Source organism: Phocoena sinus, chromosome X (assembly GCF_008692025.1).
Source record: "Phocoena sinus isolate mPhoSin1 chromosome X, mPhoSin1.pri, whole genome shotgun sequence".
NCBI classification, from domain to species: Eukaryota; Metazoa; Chordata; class Mammalia; order Artiodactyla; family Phocoenidae; genus Phocoena; species Phocoena sinus.
Window position 1 is genome coordinate 114,107,727 of NC_045784.1, and position 17,419 is coordinate 114,125,145.

The window sequence follows — 17,419 nt, forward strand, 5'->3', positions numbered from 1 at the left end:
CATCAAAGAATAGTTCCAGGGCCCATTTTCCCAGCTGGGAAGGTGGGAAGGATGCCCAGAATCCATGCTCCACGCAAAGAGACTGGTTGCAGGTAACGTTTCACCACCCTCCCAGCACCTTTCCAGCTACCAGAGCACAGACTCCAGTGCAACTCTAGACCAAGATTATGTCCTAGTAAATGGTCAGAAAGTTCTCAAATCCAGGAGGAAAAAAGGCAATGCTGAGAGCAGTAAACAGGAACTCATTCAGACTAGTGGTCAGTGTCAAAGACAACTGAATAACAACAATCATCCTTTAAACTTTTCAAAGCATTTTTATATACATTACCTCTTTTGATCCTCAGAAGCTCTGGCAAGTCGGCAGATCAGGTGTTATCTTACACATAAGAAAACAAACTCAGACACTTTATTACCAATTTTTACACAGATACTCTCAGAATAGGAAATAAAACACATGTCTGATTCATCTAAGGCTAACATCTATTAGGAAAGAGTCAAACAATATATTGGAAGCCAAAGGAAGATATCAACATATTTGACTGAAGGTTCTTTTAAACCACCATAAAAAATAAAAATTGAATTAACAAATCAGTAAAAGCAATTTATAACATGTAAAATGGGTTAGCATCCTGAATATACAAAGAGCTCTTAAAAATCAATAAGAAAAGGGCATCTCAATAAGAACAATGAACAGCTAAATTTTTTTAAATGATGAAAGAATATTAATGAGAAAAAAACACAAAATAAAAAGTACAAATGACCAACAAATTTTCATAATAAAAAAAGAGGGGACTTCCCTGGTAGCTCAGTGGTTAAGAATCTGCCTGCCAATGCAAGGGACATGGGTTCAAGACCTGGTCTGGGAAGATCCCCCATGCCACGGAGCAACGAAGCCCGTGCCCCACAACTACGGAGCCTGCACTCTGGAGCCCACGAGCCACAACTACTGAAGCCCACGTGCCACAACTACTGAAGCCCGCGTGCCTAGAGCCCGTGCTCCACAACAAGAGAAGCCACTGCAATGAGAAGCCCTCGCACTGCAATGAAGAGTAGCCCCCGCTTGCCACAACTAGAGAAAGCCCGTGCGCAGCAATGAAGACCCAATGCAGCCAAAAATAAATAAGTAAAAAAATAAATTAAAAAACAGAGTACTATTTCTTCACCTAAACTGGGGTTATTGTAAAAGGGCAAACAACAAATGGTCAGGAAAATGGACATTCATACATTGCTAGCGGAAGCGAAAAGAGATACAACGTTACAGAAGTCAAACAGGCAATAAATGTGAGAAACCTTAAAAACTGCATAGCCTCTGACCCAGCAATTCCAGTTCCAGGAATTTATCCTGAGGAAATAATTAAAGATATGCATAAATATATTTACATGGACATTATTTATCTCGCTATGGTCTACTGAAAGTAACCTAAATTTCTAATAATAGAAAGGGTTGGATTAATAACATATGAGACAACAGCGTGACTAAGTAGTAGGTGGCCTCTAAATACTCTATTGTTATTATAGTATAGAAATCGTTACATGGAAAGATGGCTATAATATATTACATGAAAGAGCAGTGTAATCCACTTTTTAAATATATATACACACACCTGTATATGTACAATACTGAACAAAAGTATGTAAGATTAGATACTAAAATGTTAATAGTAGTTATCCTCTGGGGGATAGAATGTGGGTCATTTTATTTTCTACTTTTTCATTTCTTTGTGTTTTTTTTCATTTTATCTAATAAACATGTACACTCATTTGTATAGTAAAAACTTATTTAATAAAAACAATATCCTGAAACAAAGTCTGCTCTATTACATTCCATCTCAATGCACAAGCATCGATCCACTATCTGTAGACTTTTAAGATCTTATACCTGAATAGATTTCAAAACCTAGAAACAAATGCTGTAGGCAACAGCTTATAACTTTTCTGTCCATCTGGTCATAGTGGTATCAGTAGTTATTGCAGAGGAAGTGGAAGAGATAGTAACCTGTTTCTATTAATACTTCTTATTTTAATTGTGTATGTGTGTGTGTGTGTGTGTGTGTGTGTGTGTGTATTCACTGAAACATTTACTGAGTGTCTACTATCTCATTGGGAGATACAGGGTTGAGGTAGAATACACATAAGCCCTACCCTCAGAGAGATCATTCTCTAGTAAAGGAGACCCACGTTAATCAAATAACCATCATATATCACTACCAACTTGATAAGTGCTAGAAAGAAAAAACACAGGATCCCAGGAGAGGGAATACTGTAGAACCTGGTCTAATCTGATAATTACATTTCAGTTAATCAGGTCCAGTACTAATGCTAAAGAACTTCAACCAAAGGAGGGAAGCACGATAAACATCCTGATTTCATCATTTTTGTTCTCCTTCCTCTCCTAATCAACTCAATGAAATCAGAGTCTGCCATTGCTAGTTAGATCTAGAGGCTACGTTAACTCATTCAGACCACTAGAGGACCATGCAGAAAACATATACTATTTAGCCTTAAATATACACATAGACACAGAGAAAGAATGAAAACACACACAAATGTTATTAGCAGTTTTCTCTGAATGACAAGATTATGAGTGGGTATATTAGAGCATTTCAATATTAATTAAATTATATTAAAGCATGAAAAGCATTTTTAAATGTATATGTACCAGATATGTGACATTGAGTACCACAAAGCAGATATTACACTTCATATACAATTATGCTTATAAATGTATGAGAGGGAATAACAAAAACAATGGCTACCATGCATTTGGTTCCTATAGAGCAGCACAGGCTTGAGTTCTTCACAGTCCTCACTGGATTTAACCCTCTTTAATTCATGGCTCAGAGAGAAGTGAGTTGCTCTTGGTAACAAAGAGAGGAGGTGGTAGAGCTGGGACTTAGACTCCAGTCTGCCTGAAGGCAGAGCGCATGCCCGTCTCACTATGCCCCTCTGCTTCTCGCCTAGATGTTTTGGCCTTTCAAAAGGGATGACTGTAACGCTAGCTAGGGAGTCCAGAAAGACTGGTATCTAGGAGGCAATTAATAATGTTTAAATTTGAATTTAAATTTAGAAAAAGATGTGCACTGATTTACCTAACTCCCTTAACGGCCCTTCTCTTTGATCAAAAGCCACGTCTGTCTGGAGAATTCATACAGGCAATCTCCTCCAAGAACCTCTACCCTCTAGTTGGAATTAATCTCTTCCAACCCCACAGGCATTTTGTTTTTTCACTTTGTCTCCTTTTTCTAAGAGGGCATTCAAACTGTGTAAGCTTTGAGCCTTAAAAAACCTGGATCCACCCCTATTCCCTTAGAAGCCTGCTAAAATTTTTCTTACCGCATTTCCCATAGGATGCCTTGTACCAAAATTACTCACGCATAAGTCTCAGTTTCTGAAATTTGAGCTACTTGAAGGTAGGCGTGAGGTAGTTTTTATCTTTGAATCCCCTACAATAACCTGCCTTCAGACGTGCTAGGTACTTGCTCAGCAAATGCTTTTAGTTAAATATAATAGAATTCCCCTGCAAGAAAGCAAGCTAGAACTGGGGAGATTGTCTGTGACCATGAAACAAAATACACAGTGGCTATAAAACACATGGTGATTAAGGGCACAGGCCCTGGAGCTGTACATCCTGGGTTCAATTCCTGTCTCTGCCATTTACCTATTTGGCTGTGCAACTTTAGAAAACTTACTTAATCTCTCTAAGCCTCCACTTCCTCAGCAATAAAATGAGGCTAATAATAGTACCAACTTCGCTGGGTTGTTGTGAGGTCTAAATGAGATAATATAAGTAAAACACTTCAGAACAGGACATTTTTCATTCATCTCTCCCTGACATAAATACATATTCAGTGAGGAGGTTTCTGATTGTCACCCGAAGCCTTCAACTTTCTCTTCTCCACACCAGCTCCACATCTTCTACCTATGCCACCAAGACTCATTCAAACCCAGCCCAAGTGACTCCAGAGCCTGCCCTCTTAAACTTACACCCCACTGCTGGACTGGAAAGCAAAGGAGCAGACTAAAGGCATGAAACCCCATTCGGCCTTTGCAGGTAGTCTAGATGTAAGCTGATGGGAGCCTGGAACTAAAATCAGAGAAACAGAGCTAGAAGGCAACGGCATGTGATCAGTGAGACAACTGAGGCCCAGGGAGGGCAAAGGGGAACAGAATGTAGGGAAAAGATGGGGAGGAGTATGAAGGAAGAAACAAGAGCTGGTGACTGACTGAAAGAGGAGACAGGCCAAAGCAGGAGTATGAGGGTGTGCCGCAGCCCCTGGAAGCATCTCCCAGTCAATAGAAGGAAAGGTGTTTTTAATTTCTATGTACCACTTCCAGCTTCGAGGAAAATTGTTTCTACCTCCACTCATTGACAGGAGAATTCAAATCTCTCAAACATATGCTTCATTACTCAAATATCAGGTACTGCAATTCAGTGAGACAGAAAGAGGAGAAGGAACATATGTTTTCAGAAAGTAAACAAATCCCGGTGGGGGAGGGGTGGGGAATAATCACTGGGCAAAAGTGGTATTTTTCCTGGAAGCTTCTAGAGGGCAGGGACAATGTCCTTTAATTTGCTTTGTTGGGTCCACTAGTGAGAAGGTGGGCGATGATAACGGCAGCTATAGGGGGGAGTTCAGAGCCCTACTGAACCAAGGGGCACACGCTGGGGTAAGGAGTTAATCTACATAATCTCCTCACCTCACTGTTGGCCCAAGAACACTCCACACCCGCCATTTTTGTAGGCTCTTTTTATTAAACAGTTTTCGGTCTAATGACTGACTTCTAAATCAATAGAGGGCACAGGAAGGGTTTACAACTCTCCCCAGCCTCTGGCTCTGGCTAAAGCCACAGAATTTTGAAACTGAATTAAATCCAGAAAGTTCTTAGTTTAAAATCAAAATAACTTTAAACACCCAGTTTCCAGTTGGTTTTCCAACAGCACTAATAATTAAAGAATCACATTTTTTATAACTTTGTAACCAAAATATCTCTTTGAGTCAACTCCATAAAAGTACACTAATTAAAGCCAGCATCTTCTGGCCTCTGATGAGAAATTCACCCTTTTATAATGGGATTACTAGAGCTTTGCTGTACAGATGAGTGGTTTGATTAATAATTTACACTTTTGAGGATATATAACCTCACTCATGGTCACGGTCTGCGTTCCTAAAATTCTCCTATTCAGCTTAATGTCATTATATTTGGCCCTGGCAAATGAATTAAGTTCTGATTAGACATCAATGTAATTATTTTCTCCCGTATACGTTATTTTCAAAAAAGAAAGGGTTGTGACGGAATGGCCGGCAGTTTGAGCCGAGGAGCTCAGTGGGGCTCAGCATGGGCAGGAGAACTGTCAGACTAGTCAAGAGGGAAAAAGCGTGAAATGGAGAAAAATTGCTCAGTACTCACTTAAAATCCCCACTACATTATAAAAACTGAATTAACAAATGATTGAATCTCAAAAACATGTTTATCAACATTCAAGCAATTATTCAGTCACATATTAACTGTGAAGGAAAAGAGCTCTGCTTGAATAGTGTCCCTAAACAGTTATTTCAAGCAGAAATGACTGGAGAAATTGCTCTGAGCTGATGGAAAAGGGTGCTCTAACCAAGGGTAATTTTATTTAGGGGGAGTGGGAGAGACAGGAATCTGACAGAAAAACAGTAGAAGAACTGCCAAGAGCAGATGGAAACAGAAAATAAGGGAGCAGAGAAAGAGAAGACGCACAGCAACACTGCTTCCTCCCCCTTCATCTCCTCCAGAGACAGCAGGTAGGAGAAAGCCTTCCAACGCTGGATGAAGATAGCGCTTTTCTTCCTCTCTGCCATGATAGCGTGCACCAGAAAATGCAACAAAAATATGGCCGGAACACAGCAACGCCTTCGTGATCTAGCCTCTTGCTTGTGTGTAGAATATACCAGATAGGTATATTTGGAAGAGAAGCTTCAGGAAGCTGAAAAAAGGATTGCTCCTGGAAGTATTGATATTTCAAACAGCTCAGCTTCACACATCTAAGAATGCATAAAATAAACCCCTCTTTCAAAGGGTCCTTTGCCTAAGTGCTCTCTCACCTGTGCACTGGAGCTGCTTCAAAGTCATCTACATGGGGCAAAAGTTGTTGAATTACATCATGAAGTCCAGCTTTGTCTGGGATTGTGTCTGTAATGGTAATGCATCATTTACCTGGCCCCATGTGGGGTGAAGTGGTCCACAAAAATGAGCTGTCTAGATAATACAGTAACCACCCAAAGTCATAAAGGCCATAAACAGAGAACTAGAATTAGAACTTAGATTTTTCTGACTCCAAGTCCAGTGTTTCTTCCATTGCCTTTAAGCACCAAAAATATTTTGAGCCATTCAAAATGGAAATATTAAGGGAAAAACAGTGAGCATAACTTGATCTTTCCTTATCAATTCACAGCCATCACTAGGAACATTAGTTGTCGGATCTATTATAACACAGGGGCTACTGAGACAGGTAGGGATATACTCCTCTATAAAATGCCCCCAACTGCCACATTCAGTGAGTTCTTGAGTCACTTTTACGTCCTCCACTCTGTCACTCGTTAGCTTCTTGCTGCTCATATGTACCTCCCTCTGGCAGTCTTTCAAAGCCCTTCTAGTTAACTGCTTATCTACTACCGGCTGGAAAACTAGAAAATCAAGCTTGTAAAGACTGTGCATAAATTCAGAACGGTTGTAGGCTCTGAACAAGGACCCAGGAGCTCTCAGATGAGACAAGTACATAAAGCAGGAGCTCCACGTCGTTTTAGGTGCACGGAGATGTTTTCTGCTTAACCACCATTTCTCCTCTCTGATAAAGAAAGTTCAAGTTGTGAGAGAGACAACTTCCAGAAAAGCAAAGTGTTGCTGCATTCTGAAGAGTCTGTTCTCACTCAAAGTCAGCGGTACCCTGGGGAAGACTGGAATCCTCCAACGTACAGAAAAAACCCGGACATACGCCTAATATTTCCTGATGGTACAAGGTTGAAAGTTATAATGAAATTCTACAAGGAAAACAGAACTCAAGGCTCGAAAGTGTAGAGGTGGTGGAGATATGATGAAAAACTCAGAATTCTATCCCATTTTTCTTCTCAAGGACCAAAAATCCTACAATTTCTTAATTTTGTTTTACCTCAAGCACACTAAGAACAGGAAAACCATATCACATGATGGCTTGGAAGAAGCTGTGGCATCAATGAGTTTCCTCATCTGTAAAATGGAGATAATTACAGTATGAACCTCATAGGGCTGCTGGGAAAGTTAAATGAGATAATTATGTAAAAGTAAGCATCATATAGTAGGCACTTAATATAACTGTCACTATTATCATCATCATCATCATTATTCGGTAGGGGAGAAGAAAAAGAGAGAAGAAAATCTACTTTCAGCGAAGTTTTTCAAAAAAGAATTAATTAAGCAGAAACAAAAAACGATTGTGCTGCCCCATTTTACTAAGCGCATCAAAGTAAATTAAGTTTAGGAAACGAGGCAATGCAAAGATTGAAAATAAAGAACAACTATTTTAAATGCTTCAATCATTATCAAGACAACGTTAGCAATAGAGCACTCCAACTACTGTAGCAAAGGGCCCCAGGCTCATTTATGAGGGCAAAGGCTTCCTGCAAACGAAGACATAAACTCCAAATCGAGGCAGTAAGGATTGCTCGTGGAACTGTGCACATATTTGCAGAAAGCACTCACTGCTTAATACCCCCAATGTGAACTAGTGAAGGAACCCTAAAGAGATTGTGGATCTAGGCCAATATCAAGATGAGCTATCTTCAATTTCATGTGGTGAAAACAGCTCACATCAAATTTCACAGGAGTTAAGTACTGGAGCAATTTTCTCAACAATTTGTTCTACCAGAATCTTGGGGAGGGGGTGTATTTTAGGGAAAAAGCAACTGTGTCCGCCAATTAAATTCATTGGACTACTAAGTAGTTATAAGAAAAAAATGGATACTCTCTTTTTCTCAGCAATCAGTAATACATCATCTTGTAGCAGTCCCTGATTTTAGTCTTGTCTCTCCAGACAAGGAGACAATCCTACAGAAAGGATTTGGGGCAATGTCTCTACAAACATGGCATAATTGTCTTGAGGTCTAGGACCATGTTTTATTTGGTTCTTATGGGGTTTATGTTTTCTAAGAGCGAAGCAGGAAAAGAATAAGAAGAGAGAATGAAACAAGATAAAGAATGAGTACATATGGTGACAAGGTAGAAGGCACCGGCAATGCGTTCAGACATTAGTTGTCTCCGTGTTCCTTTGCTAGGGTTGTCCTTCTGCCCGCCCCCACAATTTGAGAAATAATATATTTATATGTATATGTGTGTGTGTGTGTGTGTGTGTGTGTGTGTGTGTGTGTGTGTGTGTATGAGAGAGACAGAGAACGAGTAGGTGCTGCCCCCCTACTCCCTACCCTCTGTTCACATGACAAGCGTTCAGCTTCCATTCTATAGCAGCCATATCTGGAAGCTAATCCAATCAAAATCTTGTCAAAACTTCCTTTCTCTCTTAGTCTTATGCTGTTCCAGAACTAGAAAACACAACATGCAAAATGCAGAACTGGACAGAGATGTGAATGCTGACATGCAAGGCCCTCAGATAGACAGCCACGTCAGCTACTCTTCACGCTAGAATACCAGCGTGATCACTCCACCACCCCCAGCCAGCCAGGCAATGGTAAGATAACATCTGTGGGCTTGGTTATTCTGGGAATGAAACAAATCACAAATACTCCATTCTAGAAAAGCCCCTCCACAGCCCATAGAGTAAGATTCAGCCCTCCACTTCAACTAGATTCTCATGTCACATCACTTCTTATCACCCTACTTTCAGCTAGTAGATCAGCTCCAAAATCAATCTAAGAAGTACATGAATGGTACATGTATTTTTAAAATGAGCTTAAATTATTCATTCTTTTGCCAAATTGTTAGTCTCAACAAACTCTTCACAAGAGTCTGACTGCATAAATAGGTTAACAAATACTTCAAGCTTCTGTATTATACTTCATATAATCAACCCAACATCCCGAGGCTTTGACCCAAGAAACTGTTGTGAATGTATGTTTTATTAGCTAATTTGAATAATTTTCTCAGCTTATTCTAAGTATTTCATTATAATATGCAAAAGAAACTATAATCAACCCACCTTACAATTCAAACAGGTTAATTCTTATAAAGGTGCCATAAATCTAAAGATTTCGAATGTCAAGTAGTCAGAAGTGTTATTTTTCTATCTGACCCCAATTCTCTCCTTGTGGGACAAGAAAAAGGCAGCTGATTCCATCTGCTTAAGGAAGGATAGAAGAAAGCCCCAATATCCATAATTAACTTTCTTTCACAGGAAGTGGCATAATGAGGTAGTTAAAAGCATACACTCTGAGAGCCAGGCCAACTGGGTTGAAATCCTACTTTCCCCATTTATTAGTTGTGTGACCTTGGGCAAGTTACTTAACCATTCTGTGCCTTGAGTTTTCATCCATAAAATGGGGAAACTAATAATACTACTCACTTCCTAGGGTTTATTGTGAGGATTAAATGAATTAATATATGTAAAACACTTAAAAGAGTACCTAGCACATAATGCTATATAAGTGTTTGCTCTCACCACTACCGTCATCCTCCTAGCTGGGTCTCTGAATCAAGGGAGATACTCCCCATCCAGCTATGACAGTCCTACAAGTTAATAAGGAGAAATGTAATTTCCTACCCATTCTGGCAACACCACAACAGCTATCTTTTACAGTCATACACAGGTATAATAAGAACTGAGACTCAGAAAAAGAGAAAGGATAATCACTCACACAAATGAGAAAATGTAGGGCCATTAAGCCAGTTTTTCCCTCTTAAATGGAAATTGTCCCAGTGGGCAGAAAGAGCTTGTGCATGTTCCACAAATATCCAACTAACTCCCGGAGAAAACTGGTATTTAAGTAAACATTTTTGTTTTTTAAACAAGTTTTATGGGCTAATGGAGGGAAAGTACCATTTATTCTTTCTTCAGAGATTTCATCCTTTACATACAGGTAAACAGAATGTCCTTAGACAATGATTTTTGACAATACCCACCTTTCCAAAGATTGTAATGCAGCTTCTCTAAAAACCATGTTTTTCCTTAACCAGAATCTCTCACTGGGAGGTTTTTGTTTTTTTTTTTTTAATTTTAATTTTTATTTATTTTTTGGCTGTGTTGGGTCTTCATTGCTGCATGCAGGCTTCCTCTAGTTGCGGCGAGCTGGGGCTACTCTTCGTTGCCGTGCGTGGGCTTCTCACTGCAGTGGCTTCTCTTGTCGCAGAGCACAGGCTCTAGGCACGCGGGCTTCTCTTGTTGCAGAGCACAGGCTCTAGTTGTGGCTTGAGGGGTCAGTAGCTGTGGCGCACGGGCTTAGTTTCTCCACAGCATGTGGAATCTTCCCGGACCAGGGATCGAACCCGTGTCCCCTGCATTGGCAGGCGGATTCTCAACCACTGCACCACCAGGGAAGTCCCTCACTGGGAGGTTTTTATGACAAGTATTAATGTTGGAATGGTAATTTATAAATTATACTTAGCATTTGAAAGCCCAGTGCCCAAATAATGATGCCATTGAGCAGCACATCTCAAATGATCCCCAGAACTCACCTTGGAAAACTGCAGCATTCTGAATAATTAAGAACTTGAGCTCCATACTTGCAGACTGAAGCAGTTGTTCCATGTTCAATCGCGCTGTTAGTTGGTATTTTTCTTCCATCTTTCTTGAGCAGCATGTTGGGCCCTTGGGGAGACATACTTGCAAATCTGATCCTGAAACAAACAAGTTTTTCATGTTTCAGTAAGCAGAGTGTCTCACACACACAGGAGGCAAACAAGGCAAAACAAAGCATTTTTTTTTAAACACAGTAAAATCTTGATTATCCAAAATCAGCGTTTACCTTAACTAATCCCTGCTTTCTCCCTATTATCTTTATGACTGATTCTTTTTGAATAACTGTAAGAATTAATTGCCTCGGTTTGACTCATAAATGCTGTATAAACTAATTTATAGCACGAAGTATACGTCACTGAACACCAATATTTAATTTGTCTGTTAAAAGACCAATCTTCACTCCTACAATTTCTTTTTCTTGATTATAATTTATGAATGAAAACACAAGCAAGAAGCCACTTTCAAACTTCCAGTTATGATTTCCTAATGAAATGTATGTCTGGGCAATCCAATGTCGCTAACATTAACATTCAATCACCAAAAGCCCTTACAGCTCAACAATTCTAGCTCTAGCACAAATGCCAACCTCCTGCTCCTCTGAATTCCTGAGCTCCCTTATGATGCAGAATGCTTTCTTATTTCTGTATCTCGATAAAGATTTGCCAAATGAATAATCTTCTTGATTATTCCAAAGTTAGGGAATCAGAACCTCTTCTCAGTCCTCAACCAATGTGACCCTTTGCAGTCCTCACAGTTAACCAATCCCTCCTTAAAACACTCCCCCCGCCTTGCTTTAGTGAATCTACCCAGTTCACTAAACCTATCCACACACACACCCCATACACCGCCCCCCCACTGCTATGGCTATTCTTATATATATTTATTTATTTATTTATTTAATATTTACTTATTTAATTTATTTATTTTGGCTGCGCTGGGTCTTCACTGCTGCACACAGGATCTTTTAGCTGTGGCATGCAGACCCTTAGTTGTGGCATGCAGGTGGGATCTAGTTCCCTGACCAGGGATAGAACCCAGGCCCCCGCATTGGGAGCGCGGAGTCCTACCCGCTGGACCACCAGGGAAGTCCCACTATGGCTATTCTTATCTATCTTTTCTTGCTTCCTCTTCGTCTGCCGATCACATAAATGTTGTTGACCCTCTTTCTCATTCTACATCTCTGCCCAACCCCAATGATCTTACCTAACCCCTGTGATTGCTGAACTCTCTAATCCTGCCTTCACCGTTCTTCTGAGCTCCAAAATCCCACATTTTCAACTACTCTGTGGGAATCTCAGATTCAGCAGACCCCAAACTGAACTCAATATATCCCATGTGAACACACAAGTTACGTCTCCTGTATTCCGTACCTCAGTCAATGATCATCATCTACCAGGTTTCCCCATAAAAAAAACCCTTTTTGTTGTTTTCAGCTCTTCGCTGGTGACTCAACACACTTCTGTATCCATGGAAGTCATCAGCATATAAAAGAAAATTGAAGCCATGGGAGTAGGTGAGAGTCATGCAGCAAATATTTTATTGGGTATCCACTATGTGACAAGCACTGTGGATACAGTAGTCTGTAAAGTCCCTGCCCTCGTGGAGCTTATATTCTGGGAGACAACAAACTACATATGTAAGGTCAAGCAGTGATAAGTACTACAGAGAAAATAAAACTAAGTAAGGAAAGGAAAACAAACTGTGGTATACACACACAATGGAATACTACTCAGCCATAAAAAGAAATAAACTATTGATACATGCCACCACATGGATGAACCCTGAAAACATTATGCTCAGTGAAAGAAACCAAATTTTAAAAATTACATACTGTATGGTTCCATCTAGAAAGTGAAAATTAATCTATGGTGACAGAAAGCAGTTCAGCGGTTGTTGGCGGAGATGAAGCAGTTCAGCAGGTGAGAGTGAGGAAATTTGGAGGAGTGATAGATATATTCATTATCTTGATTGTGATGATTGTTTCATGGCTGTAAACATGTATCAAATTTATCAAACTGCACCCTTAAAATATGTATAGCTTATGGTATGTCAATTATACCTCAATATAGCTGCTGTTTTTTAATGTTTAAAAGTAAGGTAGATAGGGAATGTGGTGATTGCAGGGACGCTTCTATTTATGTAGGGTAATCAGGGATGGCTTCTTTCATAAGGTGACATTTGAGGAGGAATGAGGGAAGCAACGGAGAGTCCCAAGATTTTATATCCTCTACCAATACTAGCAAATATTAGGGCTCAATGCATATTTAAGTCCAATCTCCTTCTTCTTCTGTAACTCCTGTTTTACTCAAACTTTCCCTTCGATAAGCATTTGTTGAGCTCTTCTGTGGTGGCCATGAAAATGTGCATCTCAGACCTCCTACCACAGGGAGTGTAACTGCCGAACGGTCCCAGCTGCTGTGCTCTAAATTCAACGCCATGTTGTGCCCAGGCCACAATCCCTAGGGGCTGCTCCCAGCCAATGACAGCATGGCAAAGATGCCAAGTCCTGTGAGACACAGGACTTTGCTGACAGGCATTTTGGCTTGAGGACTCCCCACTGACCCTGACAAAACTTTCTTAAAACTGTACTGCAGTTTACATTCTCTCTACTCAACCTTCCCTCCTTCCCTCTCTCCTCCAAAGGGGTCAGACCTACACCACAGTCGAACGGCTCATTTCCTTCCCAAGTGTTTTCCCCAAGAAACTTCTTGCACATCTAGTGCTATATTGGCATCTGCTTCTCAGAGGACCCAGTCTAACATATCTTCTGTGTGCCAAGCACTGTGCTACGTGGTAGAGGTACAGCTTTCAACAAGAGAGACATGGTCCTTATCCCAAGGAGCACACTGTCTAGAGGGGTTAACAGAGATGAATACCTAGTGCATATAACTGGGTGCGATAAAGCGACATAGTTATCTAGGATGACAAAACATGTATATGGGATATCCCCCCAAGGGGGGACACCCCCAAAGCTCCATAAAGTCCTTGGCAAAGTAAGCTTTCATAATAAACATCAAATCTTACTGAAGTGAGGCTAGAAAGCATATTCAGACGTTTTAGACAGCTTTTCAATGACTGAGGTGTTGTTTTTTTTTTTAAAAAAAAGGTGGGGGGAACTAGTTAGCCCTAAGTTACCAGAAAACTTACTTTTGTTACAATCTCTGATTTCCCTAGGAATTCCAGTTATCATGGCCCTAATGTATGTGTCCAAGTTTTCTTCATTGAGGAATGAAATTCATCAAGTTCAACCTCACAAGACATCACTGCTGGAGTCCCCAGTATTGACTCCAAGCTCTCTACTTCCTCCTCCTTAAGGGAGCTGCTGACAAAAGTAGTAAAGGAGAGCATGGATAATGTGTATCACCAAACCTAACGCAGCACTGCATTTTGTAGTACTGGATGGAAAGGTGATGTTTAATGTGTCAAAATACAATTTGGGGTCTGGAGACGCAGAGTTCAGATTTATCTCCTATAAATGTCAATCTCATATACGAGCCTTAAACCGATTTTGAACAGGGTCTAAGCTCAAAGCCTTTATGATTATCTTCAGAAAAAGAAAAATAAGAGCTAGTTCTAGCTCACTGTGTTCTTTCTACATGAGGTTACAAAATGTAATGCCATTCTAGAAGTAGAAACTGACGCAGTTTATTGGACCAAGTAGGGAAAGAGTCCCCTTGGGGACAAGTGGCTAATCTAGATTTAAACAAGGGTAGTTGGGACACATGTGTAGATATGAAAAATCCTACATAGCAGGTACTTTCCAAACACCAGTTTATTTTCTTAGTAAACTGATGCCTAAATAGTGTGTGGTTTAAAATGCCTGTATTTGCAATACATTCATAAAATTAAATGTTATAGATAAAATTCTTTGTGTTGCTAAATTTCCATTGGTGATGATTTCCAGTTTTCAAGAATGGTAGGGTTTATTTGGCAGGGTGGCTGTTAGTACTGTTCTAACTCCCACCAGCTCTAGCTAGTGGGAGTTATAAAATAATAGGGCTCAGATCTTTTCTTTGTGAAGTGCTGTGAGTTGCTTCCATCTTAGAAGGTAACAAACTGCCACTCAGTGTACCAACAGAAGCCCAGGAATGACTCTTTAAATGACCATGACGCCAGTTTGGTTTGCCTTAATATGATAATTCATGAAGTAACTTAGAGCATGCATGGGGGTACCCCCCTTCCCTGAGGTGGTCAAGTCTCATCATTGTATAAACTCCTACGACCTCAGGAATTCGGTTAGCCAAAATCTTTAAAGGACTAAAACCTCAAACGAGAACTTATGGGAAAACATGTCAGATGTCATGAAGAAAGGTACGTGTTATATCCAAATGTAAGAAATGTATATATAGCAATATTTATCCTCCCACCAACTTATCACAGCCTGGTTAATCAATAAACCAGTATAACTGATCTGGGGGCTAAGAGTTAGCTATAGATTTGAGGAAATAAAACATCTATAAACTGATAAGAATTCACGATTTCCAAACCAGGAAGGAGAGAAATAAATGCCAAAGGGAAAAACATTTTGTTTTCAGTAAATTTCATATAACTCACAGGCCAGCTTAAAATAAGCCTCAGTACATGATAGCATAAGGAACAAAGTGGGCCAGGAGAGCTAGACACACCTAAATGAAATGACAAAAATGAAATATAACCATTTTAATGCATGAACATGCCCATGAAAGAAACAAGACAGAAAGAACACACAAAACAGAAAGAAACAGAGGAAGAATTTAGAGGGGAATCCTTATCAACAAAACAAAGAATTACTCTGGGAACCAAACCCCAAGTGGGATGAATAAGAAGTAGAACCGAGGGCAAATGACTAAGGAGGTACACTGAGAACTGGTACATACTTGTGTGAATAAAAGCAGAAAGGCCAATTCAAGAAATAAGATGTAACTTACAAAAGACATAGTAAGTAGCAAAGCATTCTTTAAGTATGTCAGGAACAAAAGAAGGTTAAGGGAAAATAGCTCCTTTATTAGATGGGAAGGAAAAGTAATCACGGACCACACTTGGCAAAGAGGTGCTCACATTTTTTTTTTTTTTGTAAAAATGGAACTCAGCTGGGAAATGGGAATAGAGACAAGCACTATAGCCTGGGATGGAGACAAGGAGAAGACTTAGCAATTGACTATTCGAATGAGTCAGAAAGGTTCAACTCTTTAGGGCTTAATAAGTTGCATTCCCAGATGCTAAAAAAATAATAATAATAACTGAAGTCATTACAGGGCTGCTAGTTCCCATTTATTCTGGAGGGTTAAAAAGTACCTTCATACTATAATCTCCTCTCCTAGATTTTGAGTTCCTGAAGAGCAGAGAATGACTCCCATCTCCTTTGGGATGCCCCGGCGATCTCAGGCAGCCCTGTGCATGTAGTGGTGCATTAATGAGGGCTGCAGACTGAGAACACAGAAAGAACACTTTCTGTCTGATCTAAAAAGGAGGAGTGGAGACAGATGACCCTGAAAATGTTACATCTGTACGCTTTGATCTTGGGAAAATATATTAAAATACCACAAAAATCAATTTCCAAACATCTTGAAGATTCACAAATAGATGTTTCGCTTGAAGAAACTATAAAGTAATTTATTTCTAGTTATTTTGAGACAATGTCTTGCTTGCACAGTGGGCCCAGTTCTGGGTCTTACAACTGAGAAGGGATATTTGAGTTATGGAAGCCTTTCTCTGGAGGATTATTCCCATGTGTATTCAAGCTGGGCACCCTTACCAGTTGCTTTCCCTTCCAGAGGCTAAATCACAGGTGGTCCACCGAAAGCTCCCTCCTGATGTGTACTCTTGTGTAAGGGGATCTCTTAGGTTTGGCTACCTGTGGCCTTGCCTTCTTGACCTATAACACAGACTCTCTCCTTTGGGCCTAGTTCTTACTCTTTTGGGCTCCATTCAAGGACTTGACATTTTAGACTGCTTCTGGTTTCCCTTAGCCACCTCCACCAGGACTGGGACTTCGGCTCCTCTCTGCCATGCAGTCACAGGTGCACCACACTCACTTGGAGACCCCATTCCAGGCCTGAGCTCTGTCCCTAATTGGAAGAGGACAGTGAAAACTATATATGAGGCTGTTTAATTGTATCTGTTCTATTGGATTTTATTCCAAGTCAGTAAGTATTAACGGCCTGGAGGCCAGCATCATGGTAGGCAAAACACTTATGGTCCCCTCTGGTCAAGTAGCTTACAATTTAGTCCTAGCCCCACCACTTACTAGCTTGCAACCAAGGGTAGATTATTTAACCTCTACACGCCTTTTTGTCCCTATTATCAACACCACTTACCTGGCAGAGTTGTTGCAAGGACTGAGTGAGATTATGCGTGTAAAGCTCTTAGCCTACTTGGTACAAGGTAAATATCCAATATACGTTAAGTAAAATTAAAATAAACAAAAAACAAATTCATGCTAAGAGACCAGACTTTCACACACAAAAATAGCTAGAGAACAGTAAAAGCTGATATATGGTTAGGTGACAAAATATGCAGTATATTTTCTGACGTGACAGAAATAGTCTATATTTTAATTGGGGTGGTAGTTACATGGGTATATAAAGTTGTCAAAACTCAGTAAATTCTTCACTCAAAATGAGTGTACTTTATTATTTATAAATTATATTTCAATAAAGTGGAATTTTCAAATATGTAATATAGACAACATTTGCTAGATAAGTAAATGCTCACCAGAGGCTCTAGGGGTCAAAGAAGACTTCCAGG

The 17,419-nt window shown here is 40.0% G+C and overlaps 1 protein-coding gene across 2 annotated transcripts in view; it reads right to left on the minus strand.

Annotated features, from left to right (window-relative positions):
- The window catches only part of GPC3 (glypican 3), a 448,983-nt gene that overhangs the window by 406,205 nt on the left and 25,359 nt on the right, over nt 1-17,419 (minus strand). For both annotated transcript variants that reach the window (XM_032620671.1, XM_032620670.1), the window contains exon 2: nt 10,630-10,791. In XM_032620671.1, coding sequence (XP_032476562.1) covers nt 10,630-10,791 — 162 coding nt within the window. The remainder of the gene's footprint in view (nt 1-10,629; nt 10,792-17,419) is intronic.